Source organism: Microtus ochrogaster, chromosome 17, assembly GCF_000317375.1.
Source record: "Microtus ochrogaster isolate Prairie Vole_2 chromosome 17, MicOch1.0, whole genome shotgun sequence".
In the NCBI taxonomy this organism is placed as follows: domain Eukaryota; kingdom Metazoa; phylum Chordata; class Mammalia; order Rodentia; family Cricetidae; genus Microtus; species Microtus ochrogaster.
Genome location: NC_022019.1, coordinates 22,496,800 through 22,517,657, shown reverse-complemented (window position 1 = coordinate 22,517,657; position 20,858 = coordinate 22,496,800). Strand labels below are relative to the sequence as shown.

Genomic DNA, 20,858 nt, shown 5'->3' with positions numbered 1-20,858 from the left:
CTTCTTAGAAGAGTCACAGCCTCATTGTCATAGCCAGCCATGATGAAGAACTTAAAGTGGAGAACATTAGGAGAGTTACAGCATCATACCCACAGACAGACAGCATGCCTTAAAGACACATGTGGGAGCCTTTGAATCCCATTTCCTTTCAGACACGGAGACCACTGGGAATTTCCTTGTATTATATGGGGAGAGGTAGAGCGTGGGGAATGGAAAGCTCCACACCATGTGACCTAGCTTGGCTTGGCCTGGTCTGCACGCTCTCAGTTAGGAAAACACGGCAAATGTAAAGCCACGATGCAAGGCCTGGGCATCACAGCACCAAATGGGACAGAGACTACAGAATTCTTTGTAAGATCTGTGAGGTCACAGCACACTCTGATCAACTGTGGGTAGGTCCTACCTGAATTCTGAAAGAGACAGGCCACTAGAGGATCTGTAAACTAACAGTAATACGTCATAGTGTGTATAACGGGATCAGAAGTACACATCAGCACAGCACAAAGTCACAGACATAGCCCACAGGACCACCTCGAGAAACAATCTCTGTTTAATCCTCTTTCTTTAGTTCTATATTTAACTGTTTGTCCAATTCCACATCAAATTCCACTCAAATAACTGCAGGGCCCTTGCCATCCTTCTTTCTTTCTGTCTACGACTGTCATTCCCTTTAAGTCAGTTTGAAGTGCTGGAAGAAAGGTTTGTAAACAAGTGAGCTTTAATTTCAAACCCTTCTACACAAGACTCCTCTGCTGTTTTCCTGGCAGAGCCAGTCAACTACATATACATATTCACCAAATACTCGAAACACACCAAACCACTTCTCCCACAGCTCCACTGATTCCTGCAAACTGTACTGCTTTTCACCCGGACAGTCAAAAGCCGAGAAGTCATTCCTGATTCTTTTCATTTGCTCTACATTCTATTTACCAACAGTACTTGCTGATTGGAACAACAATATAAAATCTCCAATTTGGGGAGAGAATGTAGTCCAGTGGCAGAACATTTGTACAGCACATATGAGGCCCTGGGTTCCATCCCAGCACTAATAAACAAACAAACAAACAAACAAACAGATGAACACCTCAAACTTATTCCTGACATATCTTTATCATATGTGATATAGCCTGGTTTCTAACTCATCTTATTTCTATTCCTGTCCCTCTTCATCAGCTAGGTCCCATTTGTAAGCAGAAAAATCTTTTTTAAACATAAAACACACGGCATGCTTCCCTGCTCAAGTGCTTCTCACTCATGGTGTCCTGTCACATTAATGACACAATTTTAATCCCTGCAAGAGGCTTATAAAGCCATGTATGCAATAATCCTAATCCCTATTTGCTGCCCCTCCTACTCATTTACTACACTCTTGTTTTCCAGCACCCTCCCTGGCTATCCGTCATGCCCAGATCCTTCCTAATTAAGGCCATCTGTAGTTGTTGATCCATCTACCATAAAATTTCCTGCCTCAGGCCAGCAAGGCAGGTGAGCAGCTAAAGTGCATGCCTTGTCTGCTTGATAACATGAATTCATTTGGAAGACAATAAGCAACTCCACAAAGTTGTCTTCTGACATCCATACATGCACTGTAGCATGTGGGTACCTGAATTCACATGTCATTCAAAAATAAATAATAATAATATGTAAAAAACCTTTTTTCTGTCCCACCAGCCAGTTCCCAAATAACAACTGAGACTTTGTATTAATTAAGAAAGCTTTACCTTTAGCTTAGGCTTATCTCAACTAGCTCTTGTAACTTAAATTAACCCATTTTTATTAATCTATGTGCTGTCACGTACCAACCATCCTGCTTCCTCTGTGTCTCCTCATGTCTTTTGCCCCTTGATTCCTCCTCCTCTTCCCTTCCTTCCGTGGAAATCCCACCTATACCTCATGCCTAGCTATTGGACATCCAGCTCTTTATTAAACCAATTGCAGCAATATATCTTTACACAGTATACAAATATTCCACAATAATAATAAACAAAAATTGTTTAAAATCCTTTGCCCCCTCACTGTTCACATTCAATAATTGTTATTATTCCTCAGGGGAACCTTGGTTAAATTAAAACAAGAAGTAGTAACTCACACCCTCCCTGTTACTCTCATCATATTATCCTATCATACTTCCTTTACAACATGGATCTGTGACTCTTAGTTAGCTTATTGTTTTCTTCCTCTATTAGACTTAAGGGCCACTGATAATGACACTGGGATGTGTCTCTACCACATGTACCAGCTTCATGAGATCCTATTCTCTTTGGATATAAACCTTGCTCAACCTAGACATAATAGGGAGGGCCTTGGACTTTCCACAGAGAAAGTACTTGGCACTCCCTTAGGGTTGGAGGGGTGGGGGGAGGGTCTGTGAAGGGAGAGGGAGGGGACGGGGAGGAGGGGAAGGAGTGGGAATTTGGATTGGTATTTTTTAAGTAATAAAAAAAAAAGAAAGTAAGTAAAAGCTGGGTAGTTGTGGCACACGTCTTTAATCACAGCACTCAGCAGGAGGCAGAGGCAGGCAGATCTCTGTGAGTTCAAGGCCAGTCTGGTCTACAGAGTCAGTTCCAGGACAGTCTCCGAAGCTACAGAGAAAACACATCTTGAAAACAAAACAAACAAACAAACAAAAAAAAAAGAAAGTAAGAACCTTGTCTGTCTTCTTCATCACCATCTTCCTCTTAAGACAGTGCTTCTCACAAACTAGAAGCTCAATACATGTTTAGGAAATGATGGGCACATTTATAAGAAAAAAGAACAGATGTTCCCTTGGCTATAATCAAATTATCAATGTTAACAGAGTGTAAACATGTCTATCAATTGCATCACCTCTTTTCTCCCTTCTTTTCTTCCTTCTTTTTTTCTTCCTTCCTTCCTTCCTTTCTTCTTTTTTTAATTTTTTGAGACAGGGTTTTTCTGTAGCTTTTGAGCCTATCCTGGAACTAGCTCTTGTAGTCCAGTCTGGCCTCTAACTTCATAGAGATCCTCCTGCCTCTGCCTCTTGAGTTCTGAGATTAAAGGCTTGTGCCACGACCAGCCGGCTACTTTTTTTCTTTCTTAAACTAATGTAATAGACCATTATATTTTGTTACTAGTTTTAGCATGTTTCCTTGGATCTATTTTCACCCTTAAACTAGAAATATATTGTTACCACCACTTCTTTTCTCCCTCTGTCCCATCTTACTAAGATAAAATCAAGGTCAGCAAATTCAAAACCTTTACATTTTTAATTCTGATAGATTTTGACTTTTAAATTTTATTAATCTATCTCTATCATCTATTTATTTACTATCTATCATCTAGCTACTATCTATCTACCATCAATATCCATCTATCTATCTACCTATCTATCTATCTATCTATCTATCTATCTATCTATCTATCATTTATCTATCTATTCTCTATCTACCATCTATCTACCTATCATCTATCTATCTATCTATCTATCTAATCTATCTATCTATCTATCATATATCTAGCTATCTATTTTTCATTATCTATCTGTCTGTTATCATAATGTGTGTCATGGTTAATATGTGTATGTGAGGGTTGATGCTAACTAACATCAGGCAATGTCAGAATTAAATTGAGCTATTTAGATTTAGTTGGCATTTGGAGAACTAGAAAATTGACTGCTAGGAAGTATCCAGGCAGTATAAGAATTCCAACAATGTTCTTCATAGTTACTTTGGCCATTTGTAGGTTCTTTGTCTCTCTATCCAGTCTTAGAATCAGCTGTTCAAAACATAAAACTAAGGTAGGATTTTTGCTTGAGATGGCTTTTATTTTATGTATAGAATTGGAAGTGCTAACATTTTACTATTTTACCATTGGGAGAACTACCATTCATGAAGATGGTATAGCTTTCCATTTTTTAGGTCTTTAATGTCTCTCATTCATACTTGGCTTGTTACTCATTTGCCAAATGGTTCATCTCTACTTAGTGCATAGTTTTGGTACCATCATAAATGATGCTGCTTTAAAATTTCCTGATCATCTCTTGCCCATAAATAGATATATAATAGTTTTAAAAATAATAATATTGATATTCTATTATTTTTTAAAACTCTTATTAATATTAATAGCCTTTTCAGGATTTGGGGATTTTTCTGAAAGTAGCCACGCCATGAGTAACTGCTTAAGAGGTTTACTTACTCCTGTCTAGATGCATTGTTTTTCTTCTTCTTACATGAAGCACTGCTTTGAATTACAAGTACCATTTTGAATAAGAATAAAAGGAAGCACCTTGTTTTGTTCCTGATCACTTGAGGAAAACATTCCAGTCTCAGACATATGGTTGTTCTTACACAGATGCTCTTTTCTTTTAGATTGAGGGAATTCTTGTCTATTTCTAATTTACTGACTGGTTTTGTCCTAAGTAAATATTGTAACATGTACTTTTTATGTACCTAGAATTCTCTTTCTATAACAAACATTTTTATTGAATCTTTGATTCTAAATCCATTTGAATCTTATCGATTTCAGAATAAAATACAAGTCTCTCATCACCATATATAGCTTTCACCATTTCTCCAAACCTTCTCTACACTATGCCGTTGCCAAAGTATTTCCAGTGCCGTGAACGTGCCAATGCTATGATAAGCCTCTGAGAACTCTCTGGAACATTAACCTCCAAACCTCTCACTCTGAAACTTGTCCCAGGTATTCAGCACTCCAGCTGTTTTTAAATCTTGACTTTCAAAGATCACTTCTTTAGTGAAAAGTCTTTCCTGTGTTAAATATGGATGGGGTTCATGCTTCTAACACTGATGATTGGTGTAACACTTCTACATATGTGTTGCTTTTATTGGTTAATGAATAAAGCTGATTTCGGCCAATGGCTTAACAGAGTAAAGCCAGGCATGAAATCTGAACAGAGATGCAGAGAGAGAGAGAGTAGGCAGAATAGGGGAGAAGACATGTAGCTGCCATAGGAGGCAGATGCCCCCACCAGAGTCCACCAGAACTCTGCCAGTAGGCCACAGCCTTGTGGTGATGCACAGATTAATGGAGATGGGTTAGTTTAGAATATAAGAGCTAGCTAGCAATACACTTAAGCTATTGGCCAAACAGTATTGCAAATAATATAGTTTCTGTGTGCTTATTTCGGGTCTGGGAAGCTGGGAACAAATAAGCAGACTCCATCAACAGATAATACCATGTGGCATGAAATTATTTGTTTGATTTTTTGTCTCCCTCATCCAAAGGTGATAAACAGTGCAAGAATAAATTTTTTACTCAAAAATAGAGTGTCATGTTAAATAAAATCATCTCAGAAATTTTATAAAAAATAAGACACAAAAATTCTTTATAGAAATCTAAGACTTTGCTTTGTATTATATTCTACTTTGCAAATATATTTTAGGAATGACTAATAATAGTGGAAATATATAGACCATCTATATTACTTTAACATGATTATTATCATTATATATCTGTGAATACATTAATACATAAGTAAATGCCAAAATCAAGTCCTGTTGTCCACTGTGGCCTCCACAACGATACTTCTATATAATTACAAGTTTATTCTAATAGTCAGAAAATCTTTACAGTCATACCCCATTAGTCTCACCATTTTACAAAGAGGCAGAAGAGACACTGGCAAATTAAACTGTACAGCTAAATATGCAAAGCTAGCCATGAAAGCAGGACAGTTCAGCTCTGGAGTCTATTTTTTTCATTTCTATGGTCTATGTAATAACACCTTTACAAACACAGTTTCCTTTCTCTAGTCATATTCATAGAGTGTAATTTTGTTCAATTATATTTCATACAAGACCAAAATGGCCCCATGTTCCTTGCAGAATAATGAGAGTACACTATGAAGAGGAAAGAACTTAAGGGAAGGCTACTTGAGGCGTTCACTGGACACCAGTCACTAATTTAATTCAATTTATAGTTTTATATATCCCATAGGATGAATTTTAAATAATTCTATGTGATATGTTGGGTTTTATGTACTTATACTATAGCTATAATGACATTGTAGCTACATTGACACTTCACGGAAGTGCGAGATATTCTATAAACCCAGAACATTCATACAAACCACTTTGGGAGAACAAAACACTTGAGGGAATAACTATAAACGTAAAGTGAACCTCCCAATACGACTCCTTTTTTGTGTAGTGGTGGTAGTGTTACTGTTGGTGTATGTGTGTATGTACATGAATTTGAAAACTAGAGGAAGCCTCTGCTGTTGCTCCTCAAGCACCTTCTACTTTGTTTTATAACAAAGGGTCTCCCACTGGCTTGGAGTCTGCCATAGACCAGGCTAGCTAGCCAGTGAGCCACAGGGATCAGCCTTTCTCCACATGCCACCGTGCAAGCATGGAGCATCAAACGCAGATCCTCTTGCCTGTGTGGCAAGCGCTTTACCGACTAAAGCGCTCTCCCAGTCCCTGGCTAGTCTTCATAAGCTACATGTCACTAAAAATTCGGAAGAAGCTAGAGACATTTCAAAGATTATATGAAATTGGTTACCTGCAAATGGAGCAGAACTTTCTTATGTTTTTCTATTTCTGATGTCTGTGATTGCTGTTGTTTTGCAACTTGCTCTACAACATCAGTTAATGAAGATGTGTCTTCTTTGCTCAGAGCTAGACAAAGGAATAAGGTAGTTAATAAAAATTAAATGCAGCCATTTTAAGAAAGTCATATTTCTTTCTAGAGATTCATTAAAACCCATGTTTTATTTTCATAAATAACTAAATTTAGGATTGATAGCCTCCATTTCTGTCCCTAAGCAAAACCAAGAACAAGGCAATATTAATGTCACTTCAAGGTTGCTTACCTCAGTGTTGTACCAGTTCTTTATAGAGCAGAGAAAATAAGATTGTTTTAATTTCTTAATACAGAACCGCTGCACATGTTGCAATTACCATGCTGCCACAGTAAGTGAAAACACTTACGGTCGATTGATTTTCATTGTAGTCCTGAGCTTTTAACTATTTAATTTTTTGAAATTTTAACTTATAAATTCCTCCAAGCTCCCCATGTGTCCCCTTCACTCTTTTTTCAAATTCATGACCTTTTAAAAAATTGTTATCACATGCATATATGTATGTGTATACATATATACAAACATATACACACACACATATATACATATAAACTAAATGCATAAGTACAACCTGCTTGGTTTGTATAACTTAATTTGTATATATGTTTTCAGGCTGACCACTTGGTATCTGATAACGAATTGGTATGTTCTACTCTGGGGAAGACCCCTCCCCCACACACTCTCAGCATTTCTTAGTTATGAAGTCCTGTTTTTTAAGTGTTACATAAAGAATATAAACCTTGTGTATGTCTACCCCTGATGAAACATGACTGCTTCCTCCTCCCCATTTTAACACCATGATTCTCTCATTCATTTGCATCAGCTGTTAAGACTGCTTCCTTACCTTCTTTAGGAATGCCTTCCTCCTTCCTTTCTTTGTCGTCTGACATTTTTTGTCTATTAGCTCCTTTCCCTGGGTTGGTTCTCCTTTACTCCTACAAAACAACATGTTTCACTTTTCCCTCTTTTCCTGTCACATATTCATGATCCTAACAGTTGTTCATACATTACAAGGATGATTAAAGACTGCTCACTATTACTATCAATAATTAAACACAATAATTAAATGAGATAAAGAAAGAAAAAATAAATCTTGGTTCGTTTGCTTTTTAGCAGTTAGGAGTTAAGGAAGATCTTTTTCTTTTATCTTCTGTGATATCTTCTTTTATCTTCTGTGAAGCTTCACAGGGCAAGGTAATAATTAAAGATATTATAATATAATCCTATATGACACACACACACACATGCGCAATACCTGACCTATGCTGAGTAATTATTATGGATTAGAAGCAGGGACTTTCAGTAAGTACTGTGTTGAAATATATTTTAATGAGTACATGTAAGAAATTATTCTAAGAACATTTAAAAATTCCTGTCCAGTGTTATTTTGATCAGGGCAGGTCCTACGCAAGTTTGAAAACATATTTACCTTTTATTTAGGAGCAACTTATATGATAAACGCATAGAGACTTTATTCCATGAAAAAAGGAAGAGAAAGAATTGCACTAGCACTACAGTGGTGTGGTGACAGACCTGAGGGCATTGCAGGTTCCAAGAACAACAGCGTCAGAATGTGCCTGCCCAGAGGAAATGACACAAGTTCTCAGTATGAAAAAGTGGACTCAGTGTCAACAAATGCTGTTGAGACTGGAAGCTACCACCTCCTATTTACCATCTGTGTATATGGAAATTTTCAGTGAGCTGGCTAATTGTGAGCAAAACCCCAAGATTTTTATAGATGCTCTAAATCTAACCTGTAAATCTAAGTCATTCCAAACTTCCCAAGACAAACAAACAAACAAAAAACAAAATGTCCTAAATGACAAGCACATGTAAAGATACCTCCACAGAGAATTTTCAGCAATCACTGGTCATTTTTCCTAAGGATTAAACACAATAAAACACAACATCACACACACACACACACACACACACACACACACACACACAAACAAGTTATACATGCCTTTTAAACTAAAACTTAAATGATCGAGATGTATTACATAAAAATAAGAAAGAAAATCAAAAAAACTGAATTGCTCCCGAGGTGAGGAGATTGAAACCTATGCAAAAAAAATATCTTACAACAAGTGGAAGAAACCCTGAAAGTTTAGCTAGTACATTGTCAAAGTCAAGTTAGAAGTTAGGATCCTTTCTTATGGCTTCATGTCACTTCCTTAAATTTCACTTGGAACTTCCTTCATTCCTAACATCTTCCTGGTTCTAAGTTCATTCCCTGCTCACACCTCTGCTCTACGTCCTTCCGTTATCACACACAGAACTGCTCAGAATTCGTGGATCCAAATCTTACATTCTCTAGCTTGTTTCTTTCATTTTATGGTCAAAAGGCTTCATTCTTCATTTTACCTACCTGCCTTGAGAACATATACTTTATACCTTGCTTGCTCAATGCTTTCAATTGACTACAGTGCTCAGTGTTTATTTCATGCCTACTTGTGCTGGATGCTAAGTACTTCAGATTTTCTTAAACATTATGTATAATATTTATTCTGCTCTTGGTAGTGTTCTAAGTATTTTTACATATGAACTCATTTGATTCTGTGATATTTACAAAAAGCTCACCGAGGCACAAACAGATTGAGGAATTTATACAGTTGCTACTGTGATGTGAGTTGAATTCATGTATTTGGTACCAAAGTTCAAGAGGAAGAATCATGTCTCAGTTGCCTGCGGACTGCCCCGGGACTCTCTGCGTGCTCAGCACACATCTCACCATGGAACTTCTTCTTTTCTACTCACACTGTTATCGCCTACTTTTCTTGTTTGAGGAACTATTTCGGGACAGTAGCTTCAGCGCCCCAATTTGCATGATTCAATAGGGAACCAACTTCATGATCTGAGTTCCCTCTAAGATATGGTGAACTTTTCTTCCTAGCAAGTCTTACCCCAGTCACCTCCTCGTTTTCTTCATGTCCCAGCCCACAACTTAGACAGAGACCCCCCTGCTCGACAAGAGGCCACACCAGCTTCCAGAAGTCCAGGTAGTCACCCCCACCTGTGGACTTCCCCCGTCAGAACCAGTGCCACTTGTACTACCTGCCTAAAGCTGGACACTGGTCCCATTACACTGTATAATCATTCTCCTCTATAAAGGTTTATCCCCATTGAGCTTGGTACATCCCTTAACTTGACACAGTTACCCCAACTCATCCTTTGTACTCCCTGAAATCCAGCTTCACTTTCAGCAGATCTCCAACCTCTTTACTTTTTGGCTCTAACTAGAAGCCAGAAATACTGCCTCTTCCTCAATTCACTAACTATAATGTCCTCAGAGACTTAACTCTGAACAGAGTATCAAAATACTTTCCTTCTTTTTCTGGTTGTATATATTATCCCAAATCTAACCAAGAGGAATGCCAGCTCCCCTTCCCATGATCTCCTTCAGAAAGCAGCCTTTTTATAGCCAAGATACTTGTTATCCTCTTCCCTCATTCTTCGTGAGCCCACCAGAGTCAAGCATCCACCATGCCACCTTCAGAGCACCTCCACATGGTATCTGTCTTCCATGTTTCCACAAAGGACCAATTCAATCTTCCTTTTATTTGACCTATTGACAACATGGTGCCCCCTCTGAAACACAATAAATATATTGTTTCTTTTGCTGGTTATTTTCATCTTCCTTAGTTCTGATAGTGTCTTCACCTACCTCTTTTCTGTTCCTCCAAATATGGTATGCCACTCAGTTCAATATTTTAAGATCCAGCTAGAGGCAGAGTGTTCTTAAATCCACATCTTCAGCCTGAACATCTTTCTTGAGCTATAGATTCTGACCAGACTGTCTACTTCATATCTCCCCTTGAAATCTGAACAGGCATTTCAATTTTTAAAATAAACTCTTGGTCTCTGCACCCTCACGCATCATTACTAAGTCTGCTCTTTCATAGTTTTCTATATCTCAATATTGTTCAGAACTCAAAACATGGGTTAATTATTACAGAAGCCTCCAGAAAGATGTAGAGCTCAGGACAATTTAACCAGACTTGCCAAAGATAAAGAGAGTTCATTGTTTGTGTTCATTGCTCCTTTGGGAAGTCCTTAGAGATATCCCACAAGAAGGATGTCCAAGGCCATTGCTTTGCTTTTCTCACACAAGGGACAAGGTTGCAGCTTGATTCCTTATTCCTTCAGATGCTGTAACACTTTCTGTAAAACTTACTGGTCACCTTTAAGCAATACTGGAATCCAATCTTCCATTACCACTTCCAAACACTATGCTAGCAGAAAATCCTTCTAAAACACAACCCTGTTCTTTCACCCTGTCTCCTTGCTTTGCTTCCTCCTCCCCTCTTTCTCTTCCCATGTGTGCATGCAAAGGTGGAGGCAGCGGTAGGTAGATGTTGAGTGAGTACCTTTCCCAATAACTTTCTCCATCTTTTTAGTTTTGAAATAGACTTTCTTGCTGAACCTGAAAGTCACTGGTTTGGCTAGACTGACTGGTCAGCACGCCCCAGGGACCTTCCTGTCTCTGCCTCCCTAGTGTGATATTACAGGTATGCACTACTGTGCCAGACTTTTTTTGTGTGGGCTTTGTGGGAACTGACTTATTGGGTATTTATGTATGCAAACACTTTGCTGACACATGTCTCCAGTCCTATTTTGCTCAATAGCAGTTATTACCACTGGTTTCTCTTACATTTGTTCCTGTTCTACATCCTTCAACCAATAGGCGTTTCAAAAGGGCAGAGACCTCAAAATGCCTGACATATACGTAGCATGCTCAGACCCATAATCTATCTATCTCCACTCCACTTCAACACGTTTTGACAGGACAATGTTCCTGTGGCAGTTCTGACCACGCCCATATTCTAGCCAGTCTTTTAAGTCAGTTCTGACTCAGATACCATCTTCTTTAAAATAGCTTCTGTGATCTGTCTACGCATACACAATTCTCTCTTTTTAGTATACTTGTTTCTCTACATACTATGCTAGACAACATTTTAGGTTCTGCAGTGAGATGGAGCTCATTTTGAACACAGGTAGTATGATTTACTTACTTGCTAGGCAAAACATTCACCAAGTTCCTGACTATTCAAAAAAATTCTTATAATTTTCAACATTTTATTCTCTTTTCCCCTTAGGCTATACCCCATAAAGGCAAATAGTACTCTACTCTTTTTGCACTCCCTCAAATATCTGATGACATAACATCAATAATGAAGAACATTGGATTCATATGATAAGAAAATAACTGATATTTCTCAATCTTTATTTCTGAATCATGAATCAACATCAGTTGAAGAACTTATATAACATTTAATTATATCAACTATTCTTGAAAAAAATTGGAGAAAATTATGTTGAGTTTTGTTTTAAGCGCACGCGCGCACACACACGCGCACGTGTGCATGTGTGTGTGTGTGTTGTATGCATGTGTGTGTTTGGTTAAATTTGGTTTTGTTTTCTTGATCTCTATGGTAGAACCTAAAAAAGGGAGGGGAAAAAAAAGAAAAGAAAACAATCTACTGCCATCTACTGATAATTAATTAGAATTACATAAATTGATACTCATTTATTCTTTTTAAATATATATGTATATATATATATATATATTACTATATTCCATCTAAAAGAAATCCATAAATCAAATCATTTTACTACAGTGGAGGCTGGGAAGATGGTTTAACACTTGGCCTAGGTTGATCATGAGACGGAGGGACAGATTTCCACTATCATTCCTGTCCTCCACTATGACTCCTGAGCCTTACAACAGACTGCTTACAGCTATCCTGCCTCCCACACTGCCTTCACTCCCTGGGGACTCCACCTTTGATGGTACCCAGCTCTGCTCTCCTCTGCCCCCATCTAACTCAACTATATTCCTTTGTGTCAGCAGCAAATACTCAGGAACAGTTTCTGCCTTGGACCCCCAGTGGGCACATCAGGTTCTGACTCGGGTAAGTGATTTTCACTATCCCTCTGGTCCTTCATTATCCGCTGTCCAGACTCACTCCTAGTCGTGTAGCAGCCTCCTCCCATGTCAACATCATTCACTGCCCACTTCATGACACAGGCCCAGGGTCCCCCAAGACCTTTCATCCCTATCTCTCCAGACTTACTCTTTTCCCTAGGGTAGCCTATTTGCAGGAGCCTTTCCTCCCACCACACCTTACTCCCTGGGAACTCCATCTCCATCTTGATGAGGGCCAAATTCCTTTAACTCTTTGTCACAACTACTCTCAGTCTTTCCTCCCAGCCCATCTTCATGGTCAGAGATCCCACATCTACCACTTACCTAGGGTCCAGAAAGGACAACAGAACCAAAGAAAGGACACACACCCAACAAAGACAAGACCAGATGGCAAAACCTAGAAACACCTTAATCATCATAACTCCTGATACCTAGACTCAAGTACAAAAACACATCAACATCCAAGATAATATGCCTCTACTAGAAACCAATAACTCTATTACAGTAGGCCCTAAGAAATGTTATAAAGCTAAAGCATAGGACAAGGACTTCAAAGTAGCAATTGTGAACATATTTAAGGACCTTAAAGAGGATATGAATAAATTCCTTAATGAAGACCACGAAAACACAAAGAAACAGTTCAATGAAATATATTCAATGAAAGGATATTAAAAGTTGCAAGGGAAAAAGACCAAGTCACATATGAAAACAGGCCTATTAGAGTAACCCCTGATTTCTCAATGAAGACTCTGAACGCTAAAAAGATCTGGACAGATGTTCTACAAATTCTAAGAAACCATAGATGTAATATCAGACTACTATACCCAACAAAACTATCAATCATAATGAACAGAGAAAGAAAAACTACACCCAAGAACACAAGAATCAAACAATCACAGAACAATAAGTCAAAAAGAGCAAAAAAATCCCACATTATAACAACAAAACAACAGCAATCAATAAGCACAGTTCATGGTTAACTCCCAGTATTAATAGTAAAAATTCCCCAATGAAAATACACAGACTAACAGATTGGATAGGAGAACAGAATCTATGTTTCTGTTGTATTCAAGAAATGCCCCACCACCAAAGACAAATATTACCTTAAGATAAAAGGATGGAATAAGGTATTTCAGCAAAATGGACCAAGAAACAAACAGGTATAACCATTTTAATATCTGACAAAATAGACCCCAAACCAAAACTGATTAAAAGAGATAAGGAAGGACACTATATACTCATCAAAGGAAAAATACATGAGGACATTGTGATTCTTAACATTTATGCACCAAACCCAAATGCAGAGAAGTTTGTAAAAGAAACACTACTACAGCTAAAATCACATATTCATCCTAACACAATGATAGTGGGTGATTTCAAAACCCCACTATCACCAATAGACAGGTTATCCAGATGAAAACTGAACAGAAAAATATGCTTGAGCTAAATAACACCATAAATCAAATGAACCTAGCAGACATTTATAGAACATTTCAGCTAAACACAAAAGAATATACTTTCTTCTCAGCAACTCATACAACTTTCTCCAAAATTAATCACATACTTGGATACAAAGCAAGTATCAACAAATACAATAAAATTTAAATAACATCCTGTATCCTATCCAATGGAAATTGATTAAAGCTGGGTCAGGATGTGTAGCCCTGGTTGTTATCAGCAATTTTTAGCAATCTCCAAACTCTCTGACCATCAGACAAAGTGAAATAGGCTCACATTCTTGGGCCTCCACAAAGAAGACACCAGAAAATGAAAATATCTCTCATGCTTATAAATTGGCATGACTAATGTGAAATGGCCCATTGACCACAATTCCCATCTAAATTCCAACACAATTCTTCACATTAATTTTAAAAAAATATAGCTTCATATGGACATAAAAACCCAGGATAGCTAAAACAATCCTGGATAATATTGCATCACCATACCATATTTCAAGTTGTACTAAAGAGCTATAGGAATAAAAGCAGCAAGTCATTGGCCCAAAAAAAAAAGTGTTGATCAATGGGATAGAGCTGAAGACCTTAAACATAACCACACATATCTATGGAAACCCCTTTTTTGACAGAGAATCCATAAATACAAACTAGGGGAAAGAGAGCTTCTTTAATAAATGGTGCTGGTCAAACTGTATGGTTGCATGTAGAATAATCCTAACAGATCCATATTTATCACCCTGAACAAAACTCAACTCCAAATTGATCAAGGACCTCAATGTAAGACCAGATACCCTGAATATGTGATAGACGAGAAGGTGGAGAATAGTTTAGAACTCATTAACACAGAAATGGCTTTCTTAACAAGACACCAACAGTACAGGCACTAAGAACAGTTAATAAGAAGAACCTCACAGAGCTGAAAAGCTTCTGTGTGCCAAAGGACACCATCATGCTGATAAAGCTTACAGAATGGAAAAAGACTTCCATTAACCACACATCTGATAGTGGGCCAATATTTAAAATACATTTAAAAATGTACAAAAAACCCTGAACATCAAGAAAACAAGTACAATTAACAATGCAGTTCAGAACTAATCAGAGACTTCTCAAAAGATGAGATACAGAGGGCTGAGAAACACTTAAACAAATGTTCAACATCCTTAGCCCTCAGGAAAATATAAATTAAAACTACTTTGAGATTTCATCTTACCCCAGTCAGAATGGTCAAGCTCAATAAATCAAATGACAGCTCATGCTGGGAGGATATGGGGAGAAGGGAACACTTATTCGTTGCTAGTGGGAGTGCAAACTTGTACAGCAACTATGGAAATCAATGTGACAGTTCCTCAGGAGGCTGGCAGTTAATCTGCCTCAATATTCAGCTACACCACTCTTGGGCATATACCCATAGGAGTCTACATCCTACTACACAAATACCTTGCTCATCCATGGTCATTTATGGCTGGATTCATAATAGTCAGGAGTTATAAACAGTCTAGATGTCCATCAAATAATGAACGAGTAATGAAAAGGTGGTACATTTACACAATGGGATGTTAGTATGTTATTAAAAGGTCATAAAACAAAGCAAAATTAGGAATTGTGCAGGTAAATGGATAGAACAAAACCTAAGGTCAAGATGACTAAGGGCAGCACCCCTGCCCCTGCCAAAAAAAATACTATTTTTATGTTTTCTCTTATATGTGGATGTTAGTTTCTAAGTTTTCAATATGAGTTCTATAATTAGTATAACCATAGAGGTTAGCTGCTGACTGGGCGGGGGTGAGGGACTAGGGCAAGGGGGAGGCTATCCCATTGAAGGGGAAATACAATTTATCATTAAGGAAAGATGTGGCAGGGGGTGGCAGAGTAGAAGGGTTAAATGGGGAGTGGTGTGGAAAAGATGAGTAACGGAAAGACTGTGGGGAGGGACAACTACCGCTAAAGGAAACATGCATGCCACCGCAAAGGTTCCTAAAACATAGACAGATATGAAAGAAATTTGGAGTCTTTAAATAATGGGGGACATCTTATGTCACCAAGTGAAGCCCCTATTGCCATCAATTGTTGAGACACTAACCAGGACTCCAAGAAAATCCCAAACATCTCAGGCTATTGCCTGGGCCATTGGTTGATCTCCACACGCTTATGGTAAGATCCTATCACTGAAAACAACACTTAATCGCCTCAGTGAACATACAGAAGTCAAGCTGGTGCCTAGATAGAGGCTTCACCTGTACTAACTAGTACTAACTAGTACTGGCTCATGGTACTAAAAGGTACTCTGCATACTACCAGAGGAGAAAAATAATAATCAACCCAATTACAAACCATGTGACCCACAATGGTTTCCTGCCTGTGAGCTATGCTGGTGTAATAGTGATACAAATGTATCTGTAATGTAATCTCTGATTGGATTTAAGGCCCACTCTGAGGTGGAATTCATACATGAAACAGCTAGGGTGGTCATGGATCGAGGGACCAACTACTATTGTTCAGCTAAAGGAACACAGCAATCAAATGATCTCGCTATACCGATAGACTGGCACCTTGCTCAGCTATCATCAGAGAAGCTGCTTCTTGCAGAAAATGGGAACTAAGAGAGCCCCACTCCTGGACATTGGGGAGAGAGTGAGAAATATGGGCGCTCACATTCCTAACCAGATGTCTCCATCAAACAGTGCTCAGTGCTCAGAGACCTATGATGAAGAGGAGGCAGAAAGATTGTAAGAGCCAGGGCAAAGGGATGACACCAAAGAAACAAGAGCTTTCAGACACAACAGGACCGAGGCCTATATAGACTCACTGTGACAGCATGCACAAGGCCTGCACAGCTTCGAGCCAGTTGGGGTTGCAGCACTGAGGGGAAGTTCACCTGGGACTCCACATCGAACCAAGAACTATCTCCAGTTGGTACCTGTTTGCAAAGGAAAAGTTAGTCTTCTCCAATGGAGTTTCACTGGGCACTTAAGCCACACTGCAGGAGGATAGGTCCCATGCCTGGTGGTAGATGTCAACACTAAATAAACTCAACTCTATTTTTTTTTTTTTTTGTGGACTTTGATCTCATAGAGCTTTGTTTGGAATTTTATTTTTTATTTTGTCTCACTGGTCTTTTGCTTGTATGCTTTAGTTTTCAATTTTCTGTTTCTGTGGGTTGTGTGTATGTTTCTTGAGGTTTTGTTTGTTCAGTTTTGTGTTTTGTTTAAGAGAGAAAGAAGGGATGTGGAGCTGGGTGGAGAGGAGGATCTGGGAGGACTTACGAGGAGAGAGAAGTATGTTCAGAATGTGTCATATGAAAATTTTTTTTCAACAAAATGATGAAAGGACAAAAACCCTCAAATGATGCGAGATCGTGGCAACCCTTTAGTTTATTCTTTGGCCTCTATAACTGATAGAGAAAGAATTTTTGTTAAGTCGTCCAGTTTGGGGTAATTCATTTTGGCAGCCCCAGCACACTTAACAGGGGCTATTAACAAGAAAATTTGCATTGGCTACAAGGCCTAGTCTGTAAAGATCCATAAACTTTAATTCACAAGGCTTAGAAACAACTGTCTAGGCCAGTGAGATGGTTGGGGGTAAAGAGGCTTTCAGGCAACCCGGCTAGCCAGCGTCCAATCCCTGAGGTTCACACAGTGGAGGAAGAGAACTGATTCAAACTGTTACCTGACCTCACATGCATGAGCTCTCTCTCTCTCTCTCTCTCTCTCTCTCTCTCTCTCTCTCTCTCTCACACACACACTCACTCACTCACAAATTAAATAAAGGTCATACAAAAATTTAAAAATCGGTCACAGCTCTTAAAATTTCTACTCATCTTATAAAATGTATGATACAGTATGATATCTATGGACTTCCCAAGGGTTTTCCTGAATCATCAAGGCCCCCAAATGCTGTTTCTATGATACAGTCAAATAATTAAAATAAAGAGGGGGGTGCTCTTAGCCTATCTACACTGGGCTTCTAATCAACTCACTCTTCCACCTCCCTTGTAAACGCTAGGCAGTTAACTCCTGAAACTGCCGCATGCTCAGGGTTAGGAAAGGCCTCGCAGGTGGGCCGGTCTGCCAGCTGAACTACCCAACCATGCCATAAACCATGTTTGTTCTCAAACCTGTTCGTGCCAGCTGCACTTGATTTTGTGCTTTCATAACTTCATTCAATATTATGCAAACCAATTATATAGTATAGAAATAAAGTTTGTGTTTCTCTGAAGTCTATGTCTAATAATTTCAATAGATGCAGTGACAGGTGTGCAATAACTATAAAAGAACAAGTTTGTGTCCAGATTGCTCCAAGAGCGCCTTTAAATTATTTTCCTCTTAAAGAAACAGAATACTCGGGAATCCTTCCTATTTAGGGGTAGCTTTATGCTTTGTGCAAGAGACACAATGCAGAAAATTAAGTTGTGCATGGGCAAGAGGACTCTGGACTTTCTCAGTTGATTGACAGGTGAGCATTCCGCCAGACTAAAATACGTTTACAATAGTATGCTACACTCGCCCACAATTTTCTGGCTTAGCTTTGCTTTCTTTGGGAGAGCTTTACGCAGGTATAACCTACATACCCTAACTTCCATTCTTGCGAAGTGTACAGTTCGGTGTTTAACCAGCCGTGTCAATGGACTGGCTATGAGTTCAGCCTGTAGCTAGGAGAAGGCTTCTCGTATATGCCAATCCTAAAAAAGCTATTCCATGTGGTGAGACAACCAGGCCTCCAGGAAGGTTATGGTTAAGCTTGAAAGGTATTGAGCAACTGGGAGCAGTCACGCTCACAAAAGAATGTTCAAAGTACAACAAACAGCAAAAGTAAAGAATGCAGTCGTGGGGCCCGGGAAGGAACAACCTTTACTTGAATGGCTTGAGATAAGGCAGCTCTTCTTCTTCTTATTTTTTTTTTCAAAATGAATTATGCATCTGAATCATCTTCAAGATGAAAACAAAAAAGCAGAACAAAGCATGCCCAGGCCTGACTCCTATAGACTCTGATTCAATAAGCAACTGGGGTGTGGGCTACCTGCATGAATATATTTTTTTAAGTTCTACTTGTTCAGATGTGCAACCAGGATTGAGAAGCTCTGGAGTGGTATGAGGCAGGCCTGAGAGGGTTGAGAAAACGGGGCTCAGGCAGACCAGGTGCTGAAGGAAAGGGCGTGCAAATAGAGCCTAACAACTTCCCTATTTTCAGAGTTCTGTTTGTGAGCGCCCGAAAGAATCAGAACCCTCAGCACTGCGCATGAGAACAGGGGAAAGGCCCTGTATCTGCTTTGTAAACAATTTCTTTATGGATTTCATTTTGCTTGGCAGGAAACAAGTTCAGGCCAAGGCATGTATGTCTGACCTGATGTGTAGCATCTATCACGCAGACTTCCTAAGTGTCCAGTGAAAATCAGATACGAACCCTCCCCCTCTCAAGTGGTCACATATGCTGGAGTGGGTCCTATGTGTGCTGGTTACCTCGCTCTCTAGTCAAGTTGAGGTTGGTGCACACTTGGCAAGACTCTTCTCAACTCCCAGATACCCTAGAGTCTTCTCATTCAGGAAAGACAATGTCAGCATTCACAGGCTCACCAAGGAAGACAAAGGACCCTCTCCTTCCTCCATAACACAGTCTACAGAAAATATGCTTTCTCTTACAATCTTATCTATGTTGGAAGTTGGCTATAATTCCATTTACAATGGTACTTGACTTCCATATCATAGTTTTAAAATAAATGACATTAAACCCTTGGAGGATAAAAGATACTTGATTTTGATCTTATTATTACTCTAAAAATGGATGCATTCTGTCCTATTAGGGGCGTATATTTTTTTAAGGAGTCTAATGAGAAATCGATGTGGTCAACACAAATGAGGGGGCAGTCAAGGATGCTGATCCCCAACGAAAACACAGAATAAGCAGAAAGGGAGGGGGAATGAGAATCGACTCACTTGTTTCTGGAAACTAAAAAACTAAACAACAACAACAACAAAGTAAAATGTTCCCGACCAAAGTCTCCGGGTCCCCTTACTTGAGCCCGGGATTGGAGGGCGCTAAGAGCTAACGTGACAGGCTGACCACACTGCTGGGTCAGCAGCTCCTCCTGCAGTCCCCGGGGGCCGGGGAGGAAGGACGCTCCTTCCGTTGTGCTCGCCTCCCGGAACGCGCCCGCCCGCGGCCCAGCTCGCCTCGCCGCCGCGGCGCCCCCGCCTCAGGCGGCCTCCCCCAGGCTCTAGGCGGGCGACGGGGCGGACGACCCCTGACCCGGAACTGCTGGGCGGCGGCGCGGGAATCCCCCGCCAGGGGCTCCTGCAGGCGACTCCCGGGCGCCGCCCCGCGGTCGTGGCGGGAACAGCTGGTGAGCGCGGCCGCCGAGGCCGCCTGGAGGCCGGGACGAACGCGGTGAGGCGGGAGGGGAGGGACGGAGGGCGGGCGACTCCGGCAACTCCGGAGACTCTGGGTCCGTTTGCCTAGGCTGAGGCTCACGCCCCAGCCCGCGACCGCCGAGGGGGAGAGCGGGAAGGGACACCGCGGTGAGTGTGCCAGCCGGTCCGGGAGGCAGGGCGAACCCCCGCGGACGGGACTGGCGCTGTGTGTTGTCCCCCAGGTCGCCCTGCACAGCTGGCGGAAAGTATGAATGACAGCGGCTGTGCCCTGGGGCGCGGGGGTCAGGGTGAGCCTGGGAGGTCTCGGCGGCGAGGGATCAGCAGTGGTAGGGGTCGCCAGGAATTCAGGGGTAAGGGGTCACCAGAGGGGCGCTCCAATGGGACTTGGGAGGACTGGAAGGACAAGGGGACAAAGAATTAGCAAGTGGGCAGGAATGGCCCCTGATCCAAATCGCAGTGGTTTTCGCGATCATCCCAAGCGTGGAGTGCTGTGTAAATGCTGGGGAAAGCCTATCCTATCGCTCAGATTCTATCTTAAAAAATGA

General features: G+C 40.2%; 2 protein-coding genes across 5 annotated transcripts in view; one reads left to right on the top strand and one right to left on the bottom strand.

The window, feature by feature from the left end:
- The window catches only part of Ccdc122 (coiled-coil domain containing 122), a 39,186-nt gene extending 19,047 nt beyond the window's left edge, over positions 1 to 20,139 (bottom strand). The window contains exons 1-4 of one of the 3 annotated variants that reach the window (XM_026783160.1): positions 19,959 to 20,139; positions 16,755 to 16,865; positions 7,407 to 7,497; positions 6,484 to 6,599 (exon numbers count right to left, since the gene is read on the bottom strand). In XM_026783160.1, coding sequence (XP_026638961.1) covers positions 6,484 to 6,599; positions 7,407 to 7,452 — 162 coding nt within the window. In that variant the 5' untranslated portion in view covers positions 7,453 to 7,497; positions 16,755 to 16,865; positions 19,959 to 20,139. Of the gene's footprint in view, positions 1 to 6,483; positions 6,600 to 7,406; positions 7,498 to 8,095; positions 8,129 to 16,754; positions 16,866 to 19,958 lie in introns of those variants that run through there. The other 2 variants (XM_013349288.2, XM_026783161.1) reach the window with 2 other exon arrangements.
- A 179-nt stretch (positions 20,140 to 20,318) lies between these two features.
- The window catches only part of Lacc1 (laccase domain containing 1), an 11,875-nt gene continuing 11,335 nt past the window's right edge, over positions 20,319 to 20,858 (top strand). For both annotated transcript variants that reach the window (XM_026783159.1, XM_005355639.3), the window contains exon 1: positions 20,319 to 20,460. The gene's annotated coding sequence lies outside the window, so the exon portion shown is untranslated. The remainder of the gene's footprint in view (positions 20,461 to 20,858) is intronic.